At 44.1% G+C, this 9,114-nt stretch overlaps 1 protein-coding gene across 2 annotated transcripts; it reads left to right on the plus strand.

Moving 5' to 3' along the window:
* The first annotated feature begins 1,039 nt into the window (after window positions 1-1,039).
* Window positions 1,040-6,195, plus strand: LOC308117781 (kidney mitochondrial carrier protein 1). 2 transcript variants are annotated; one of them, XM_080476884.1, is made up of 9 exons: window positions 1,040-1,302; window positions 1,433-1,580; window positions 1,819-1,913; window positions 2,194-2,279; window positions 3,016-3,111; window positions 3,190-3,314; window positions 3,638-3,761; window positions 4,392-4,472; window positions 4,919-6,195. In XM_080476884.1, exons 1-9 carry the CDS (start codon window positions 1,239-1,241, stop codon window positions 4,958-4,960), a joined length of 861 nt encoding a protein of 286 aa, XP_080333010.1. In that variant the 5' UTR covers window positions 1,040-1,238; the 3' UTR covers window positions 4,961-6,195. The 2 variants fall into 2 exon arrangements, with proteins under 2 accessions (XP_080333010.1, XP_080333009.1); XM_080476883.1 differs by having other exon boundaries at window positions 1,105-1,302; window positions 3,016-3,314; window positions 4,919-6,188.
* The last annotated feature ends 2,919 nt before the right edge of the window (window positions 6,196-9,114 follow it).

The following is a 9,114-nucleotide window of genomic DNA, read 5'->3' on the forward strand; positions in this document are numbered from 1 at the left end:
ATTAGGCAGTTTTGTAGTCCTTTATTTGCTTGGGTTTTTCAAGCTGTTGGGGCAGATACGGACACAAACATGAGTCCTCGTGTAAAAGCCAGCCAGGGCCTTTATTCAAATTATTGACATTATATTAACATAAACAAATGGATTCCAACAGGTAGTGTTACTAATATCAGACACTCCCGAGGTTCATGTTGAGAGAGAGGCTGATTTGACTATATCAAGATTAAGTAACAGCTCCTTGCACCCCTGCCATCTGTACATTCAGACTATTTAAGCTACTGTTGAGTGAATTAATATTGAAAGTGCTCAGTTTTATAATCTACGTTTAAATGTTGACCTAGGTGTCTTTTGAGGATATACACCCACTGTATGTGATCAAAGAACAGAAATTAATCGTAGAATTCTCAGACTTTTCTTTATAAGCATAAATATTGATTTCAATCCTTTAAAAGTAGCCATGCAATTCAGTTTTCTGTGGAGAGTATTGCAATTCATAGACCATTTAAACAGGTGGAAACATGAAGTCACTTGCCACTTTCAAGTTGGTTGAAGTCTTGGGTCTTTTTTTAAGATCTTGGTCTTGAAACGGTCTTGGCCCCTTAAACTCTTGGTCTTGGGATGCTCTGATCCTGGTCTTGGGTTAGGTGGCCTTGAACACGAGCTGAGAGTGTTCAGACAAAAATAATGGCTTACAAGTTAAAACCCTACAGGTGTGTCCAGAAAACCCTGCATTGCCCTTGAATATCACATTTGTACATCTTCCAATATTGCATAACCCCCTTATATATATATACACACACACTCAAACATAATTATTATTGCATTTATAAACGATCTATCTATCTATCTATCTATCTATCTATCTATCTATCTATCTATCTATCTATCTATCTATCTATCTATCTATCTATCTATCTATCTATCTGTAGGAGATGACGCAACTTTCAGGTTTGTCGACTACCTTCACAGGCTGACTCAGTTGCTAGGCAACAGGCGGTGGGCAGGGCCAGTGGTGAGAGCAGTTGGAGCCGGGGCGGGAGCCACCGGGGGGGTGGGGGGCAGCCGGGCGGAGCTTCTTGTAAATCCGCCGGCTGCTTGAGGAGGAGCGTGGGGGGCTGGCCTAGTCCAACACCGGCGGAGATTGAAAGGCGGCTACCAGTCTGTAGTCTGAGCTGCTGACTTTTTATTCCCACCTCGAAGTCGGTATTTCGCCGGGACGCGTTCACGGTCGCTCGGGAAACATGTCTACCGTGAACTGGAAGCCGTTCGTGTTCGGCGGGCTCGCTTCTGTGACGGCGGAATGCGGTGAGTGATGTGCGGGGATGCAGCGAGGCCGAGCGGCGTGAGGAGCTCTTATCTCGCAGATAATTAGCAGTTTTCTCAAAGAGGGGTATGATTTTTTTTTAATTTTCTTATTTCTCCCCCCCTGCTCCAGGCACCTTTCCAATCGACCTGGCCAAGACGCGTCTTCAGGTGCAGGGCCAAGTGGGAGACGTGAAGTACCGAGAGATCCGCTACAGAGGCATGCTCCATGCCATGATGAGGATAGGAAGGGAAGAGGGGCTCCGGGCTTTGTATTCAGGGTCAGTATTCAGGCTCTGAACAGAGGCGCCTATTTTAGGTTAATTCATCTGAACATAAATTCTTGGTGCTTGTACATTCTGCAACACCTCCAGCTTGTTTGCACATCATTCATTAAAGGATTTGGTCCTTTACATGTCTGGATCAGTTTATTAGTTCTGAGACTTCACTGGATTCACTAGAAAACTTAGATTCGGGTTTTATGCACACTGTCTAAAAGTATTTGTTCAATCCTTGCAGAATTGCCCCTGCCATGCTGCGGCAGGCCTCATATGGCACCATAAAAATTGGCACATACCAGAGTTTCAAGCGACTTTTGGTTGACAGACCAGAAGGTGAGTTTCTCTTTTTTTTCCTGAAAGACACACTTTGTCGCTCAACCATCAAGGCGTACACATTCCTGTCCAAGGTCACAGATCAGACACAGCTGTGTGGTTGTGCTTGTCCTATTTAGACACGTCTGCTCATGTTCTTGCACCGAAAGCCCACTGACACTGTCGGATCATCAGTAAAACCTTTTTTTTTAAAGAGAGATCTGTGCTGCATGTCTCATGCTCATCTCAAATGTTGCTTGTTCACAGTTGCACTGTGCCTCCCACTCTTCTCCTGTTTCAGATGAAACTCTGCTGACGAATGTAGCGTGTGGCGTTCTCTCTGGAGTCATCTCCTCCTCCATTGCCAACCCAACTGATGTATTAAAGGTATGCTTTTGTCCGCGTGAAGTCAGTTTCTTTCTTTATACAGGTGCTAGCAGTAGAACAGGTTCTGGTAGTTTCTCTGTAGATATGCTAATATCTTATACCGCTTCACTATTCTCATGAAGTCACAACTTGGGGCTTCCTCGAGTAATACTGGCGTGTTTAAATCTAAAGCTGGAGTCCTGCAACGGCTCCCAGCGTGATCTTTTGGTAACTTGCATGCTGGACGTCTCGGTGCTGTCAGGACCCCACTCGCGGATTATTTATAGACTAAACGACTCAAAGGCCTAACATAGTGTTCTGTAAATGATATGGTCCCTTATCTGTGCTTATAATTTTCAGCTTCTTTTGGCAGGTCATGTCAGTGGTCAGTGGACCTCTGTCCAGCTTGTGACGAAGTTTAAAAAGAGCAACTCACCCACATTGGGAACATTCAGTTTTCATTACTGCGTGCAAAAAAATAAAAAATAAAACAGTCTGCCAAATCCTCACAGAGTCTGGACACGCAGCCAGGCCGATTTTCTTCCAGCAGCCAGAATAAATGAAAACAAGACAAGTATGGGCAGGAAGTTCCAAGATTCTCATTTTCCAGGAGATCAAGCTCACTTAAAGACCCCTCCTTTCTTTTTGCTTTTGCATTCCACTGATTACCCCATATAAAACACACTGTACAGTTGGCTGTGGTGAACTCTTGCACTACTTGCGTAACCTTCCGTTGTCTCTGGTTCTGTCCTTACAGATCCGCATGCAGGCTCAGGGAAATGTGATCCAGGGCAGTATGATGGGTAATTTCATCAATATCTACCAAGAAGAGGGAACAAGAGGACTGTGGAAAGTATGCAAAACCTTCTGGAAAAATGTGGGGTTTTTTTTATACACACAAAACTCAATTAACCAAATCTTTCTGCTTCAGGGGGTTTCTCTGACGGCTCAGAGGGCAGCCATCGTGGTGGGAGTGGAGCTGCCAGTCTATGACATTACCAAGAAGCATCTGATCCTCTCAGGTTACATGGGCGACACAGTCTACACACATTTCCTGTGAGTTTGAGTGGCACGATGGGACACGAGGCTTGTGGGGACATTAGTTGACGTGACAAATTTAGCCTTAATATATTCAAAGGGTTTAAATTGTTTGTCTGTTTGAACTTGGTTCATGAAACTGCAGTATTGGGGATTTTTTTTATGCCCAATCTGTAAAGTTTAAAATCTTATGCCACCATTCCTGGGAGTGTAGCATTAGATTTTAGACAATAGGCGTTTAAGCAGCGTCCATCTCGGTATTCATCTGAATGTGTATCGTATCGCTGTGGGGCACCAGTTGCTGTGTGGGTACGACTAACCCATCACCCTGTGCTTCCCAGGTCCAGCTTTGTTTGTGGCCTGGCTGGAGCTCTGGCGTCGAATCCTGTGGACGTCGTGCGGACACGCATGATGAACCAGAGAGGAGGAGCACTGTACCAGGGGACACTGGACTGTATCCTGCAGGTCAGCCTAAACACCTGAATACATCAAATACTTCTTTCCAGGGATATTCCTTCTTAAAAGTGGACTGATTATCACATTAGCACTCAGTGCCTGGGGCTACTATATGAAATTTGGCTGCATCGATCTGAAAATGGAGCAAGTCGTCACGGCATTCGGCCAACTCGTTGTGTAACTTTAAGCACTTAGTCAGAAAAGCACATTTGTGCTTATTGTTGTCAGCCAGAATTTGAGTGTGTGTGTGTCATCTTTCCTCCTATAAGAGAAAAATAAATGCTGATTAAAGTGTGTCAATGAAAGGAGAGGCTAATATGATGAAAGAGATTCATTCGGGAAAAGGATAGCTCCTTAGGTATGGCTTCTATGTAACCTTACAGTTATTTGAGATCAGATACTCACGATCTTATCAAGTTGGGACTTTTAGGCTGAAAGCATTGTTTTAGTTCTGTAAAAGCACCGCCATGTGTGTCTCAATTTGTGCCTCACTGTTGTATGTGAATAATTCCTGTTAAATATCTAGACCAAACCTCGGTGTCGCCGATTAGCCAGTTAGAAAAAAGCCCAGAGAGGATTGATCATTAGAGGATAATAAGATAAAAATGGGTTTTTAGCGTGTTTGTTTTCTCCTTTCAGACATGGCGCTCTGAGGGCTTTATGGCTCTCTACAAGGGCTTCTTTCCCAATTGGCTTCGTTTGGGACCATGGAACATCATCGTATCCTTTCAACCATCTCATTAAGGCACCGGTCTGTTTACATATAACCTCTGTGATGCAATGCCTCCCGAGCGGTAGAAATCGGCAAGTGTGTGTGTTTGTAAGTTCTGTTACGCTTTAACTCATTTATTACATTCTTTCTTTGAGGAAAGCCTAATCTAACCAGTGCTTAAGTCTTTGCAGAAAAGCACGTTTCACTTGCAGGCAGTTTCAAAGTTGCGTAACAGAGTAAGCTCGCATTTAAGATGACTGAGCAGGGTGAGGTATGAGAAGCAGACGGGTCATCTCACTCCACCCAGACCTGGAGGATGTAATGAGATTGCTGATTTGTTACAGTGACCCAACAAGGGAGGCGTTGAGCTGAAGTGCAAAATAGCCAAAAGTCCTCAAGTGTTGCCTCTGGTCCGTCCCTCCTTTCTGTCTGCGTTCCTTCACTCTGCCCTCAGTTCTTCCTCACTTATGAGCAGCTGAAGAAGATCAATGTGTGAATGGAGGAGGGACAAGCGTGAGCGTTCGTTCTGAAGGGACCAAAGTCGGGAACTGCTGCATAGTGATGGATCCGCGATGGAACCAACAGGGGGAACATGTGTGACACGTGCGCCGGTGTTCAGGCGCTCAGAATTTGCCCGATTCGTGTTTGGCCTGTGTGTCTCCTCAAGTCTGCGGCAAGTGTGGGAGTTACTGTGACGCGCAAACACTCATATATTTGTTGTTTTTACACTCACTCAAATACTCATTTCGGGTTAACTGTCATGTCACCTTCATTTTGGCCGCTGGGATTCAGTTCACCTGCTTTTACTAAAGAGACTGTTCGGTCGGGATGCCACTCAGAAGCTTGATCGAAGTTTTCACGAGAGCCGAGTGCAGGTTTTCAGGGTCTATTCTTGAACCGTTGTGCAAACTGAGTGCCTTAGTTCAGGCTGCTTTGACCTGATCTGCAGAAGGACAGTGGATGTTGCTGCTGTCCTTCCTCTTTTTAGAAAGACGATTTGTATGCATGTGTCAACACAGTTGGACAAAGAAGTGATAGATTTTTTTTTTTTCCTTTCTTTTTTTTATAGATACAAGTGTTGATAAAAGTCCAAAAACAGGTGTGCAGAACATCACATTTTTATCACTAAAGTTTCCTGACGTACCTGTGGAGCGACAGGCCACCAACGCATTCTGGTGCACAGTAATAAATAACGGTTGCATAGATGGCCTGAAACCAATGTGGGCAATGAAACAGGTTGCACAGCCACATGGCTGTATGTGGCGAGGCTAGTGGTCCCTCATACCACCGAGTGGAGACGGTAAATATAACCTCAGGCAGCTCGGGGGGGGGGGGGGAGACACTCCCCGCCCGGGGATCTCCTTTTAATGTTTGAGCCTGCAGGAAAAGTTATTAGACATAGCCCCGTATATTATAGCCCACACACTTCAAGCTTTCGACCGTTCGTACAGATTAGGTGCATTGTTTCACTTTGCATGAAAAAAATGGCTGCACATCATATTCTGTATTTGCACACTGTGTTTATCTGTGAGCTCTCATTATAAGGAACGAACATGATGCTGGCTGTTGTGTGTGTGTGTGTGCGCGCGCGAGTGTGAGCTGGGACTGCTGCCAAAGTGTCCACCTCGGTTGTTTTGTCATATTTGCATTCTTTTTTCTTTCTTTTTTTTTTTAAATGTGAAAGCTTCTCCAGTTCTGTATAATTAAATAAAGCTAGAAAGTTTACATGTCAGTGTTTTGCTTTGTGGGCACCACAGGGTGGCGCTGTTGAGCTTTCCACTCTCCCATCACAGCTCGACCCAGTTGAAACCGTCAATAGCTTGTTCGTGAGTTGCTTTGAATTCCCATTCTGAACTTTGAGGCGACAAAATCTAGCACAGTCGCGTTTCTGAGGGACCGCCCGGCGTTTTTCTTCAAACCGACACATCTTCGTGCAGCACACCGCAAACCAATACATTTTTCAGGCGAGGGTTGAGATATAATTGTTTGATTTCTGTGGGTAAATTCCCAGCTTTCCCTCATCAGAGCAGTTGAGGAAGACAATAGGAGCTCCAGGGAGTGAAGAGGGAAGTGCATGCAGTGAACTGGCAGAGCCTGCGTGGAATCTGCGCCTCGCTGTTTAATTTAGGGAGCATCAACATGGGACTTATTTACTTGTGTGAGGATGCTGTATCTTCATCTAAGAAGCCTCCATGCGTTGCAACTGGTATGTTATTGTTATGTATGTTCTGCATTGAAAGGAAACTCCAAAGTATGTCATATAGAGTGACAGAGGAGTTGCTTTTCACTTGTGCTCAGCACCTGCGGAATAAAGCTGACAGGCGCCCGTTTCTGCACAATCAGTTGACATCTGTGTCAAATCAAGGGGAGAATACATCTCGGTGTCCACAAGGTAAAGGGGGAATAGGAATAATGTGCGGCTTTGCGCCAGGATTTGGCATCTATAAATTGGCATTACAGTCGGCAGCCTGGCATCACGTCCCTGGCAGAGTCCTCTACAAGCTGGACAAGTATGGCCACAGGGGATTCCAGCAGTCACAGACATGCTACATTATGGGTATTATTTGCTGCCTGGCCCAAGGGTGCCTAGGGCTGCTTCCATTGTATTCCAGGGATCAGAGTGAGCTTTTGTGTCAGAGGGATAAGGCTCTGCCCTGCCCCAAACACCCTGCCCCTTTTCTCTCGCATCCTTTTTTTTTTTTTTTTTTTTTTTTGTTCTTTCATCCATTCCTCCGGTGAAAATGCAGCAACACACAGACGAGTGAATGAATGGAAATGTGGAGACAAGGAGACAAATTTATTGTAGTTTGTCTATCCATTTGGAAGACGTGTGCTGGGCTCTACTGTGCTGACAAAAAAAGAATTCACCCCCCCCCCCCCCCCCCCCCAGTTGTGATATGGAACATAAAGGTTTTTCTTGATGCCCAGAAAATGCCTGGATGTTCAGTTTGTGTAAAATAAATGATTTCCCCTCCTGGAAATACATTGTTTACAGGCGGCAGCTTCGACGCGATATCAAGATACTTTGCTCAGGAGGCTGTCTCAAACATCCCTCTCCTGGAGAAGAAACTGCAGCCCTCTGTAATTTGAGCTTGTGCCTGCAGTGAATATTGTTGATAAATTGCACAGCTGTGGCTGGCTTGAGAAGAACAAGCTGACAAAGTGAGGATTTCAAACACGGGAAGCCAATAGATTCTGCCAAATAATATTGAAGTAACCCTTTTTTCCCCTACAAAAAAATAATTTTAATTGTAGAATATAATTATGAAAGAAAATTCACAAAGTTGCTGCAATGAAACCTTGAAAATAATAAAAATATGACTTCTTTCTTTTTTGAAATAAAATGTGGGTCTATTCTGCTGTGGCCAGACACTGGTTAGTTCAGTGTACAACCTGCAATTTAAAACAGTGATACAACAATAATTGACTGGTTTACAATATGTTATACATGAAGCGGTTATTTTAGAGCTTCTAATTTCCATGAAACACAAATTTCAGTCAATTTGACACCACTCTGAGGATCCAACAGCTCGTCAATGAAATGAGCTTTAAATGATCACGTGTAAGAGACTGGTGGTTTGTACATGATTGCTTTGTCAATTCAAACCCATTTCTAATGCTTTTTTGTGTCCCTGAACAATGACACTTTTACACGTTGGAAAAAGAAATACAAACCACGTAGAAATGATCTTTACGTGCCTCTGCTGTACATGAGCATTTTCAGTAAGGATCAACACAAACTTTGCCGGAAAAAGGTGCCTCCTGTTGTTGCCTGATACACTCATAAATATGCTCAAGTGCCTGAGCCGACGATTCGCGCTGCCTAAAAACTCCCCATGCAAACAAACAACAGGCCCTCTAAATCACAGTACAGTCGACCTACATTTACACACCACTGGAAGGGGACCGGGACCCCAGGGAGACAGGATCACAAGGATGAGCCGCTGGTAATGCTGCTCCATTGTTCCATTAAGATGGGAACAGGCCAACAGAGTGAATGTTGAAGGAGATAAAAAATGAGAGGAGATTTGTTCCACACGCTGCATTTCTTTGACTCTTTGGCTCTAAGAGTCAACAAAAGTTAAGTTGTGTCACTTGTGATGCCCCGTTCCTTGACTTCGACGTCTGCAGTGGTTTTGAATGGGAGCAGTTTGACATGAGAGTTAGATAGAACCATCGATAGCCCTCCCATACACCCAGAGGATCATTGGCTCAACATGCAGATGAAAACCAGAGGACACAGGTGGAAAAGTCCAAAGGTTTTATGAAATATTATTGAATTAAATACCACTTCAAATATATAAATATATACATATATATATCTAAGTATAAAAACCAAACAGATGTATTTGTTATCAGTATATTGCAGGGCTGATAACACAGAAAGACAGATAATCAGTTCAGCATATTTCTACAGCCAATCGGTTTAGGCTATAGCAAGTCTTAGTCCGTTTGTATTAGCTGTACAAGGCCCACTATTCAATGTGTGTGTGTGTGTGTGTGTGTGTGTGTGTGTGTGTGTGTGTGTGTGTGTGTGTGTGTGTGTGTGTGTGTGTGTGTGTGTGTGTGTGTGTGTGTGTGTGTGTGTCCACCCTGTGATGGACTAGCTACCTGTAAAGTGTAGCCAAAACAAAAAAAACACAATAAAAA

This window comes from Lipophrys pholis, assembly GCF_963383615.2.
Source record: "Lipophrys pholis genome assembly, chromosome: 1".
Lineage (NCBI taxonomy): Eukaryota > Metazoa > Chordata > Actinopteri > Blenniiformes > Blenniidae > Lipophrys > Lipophrys pholis.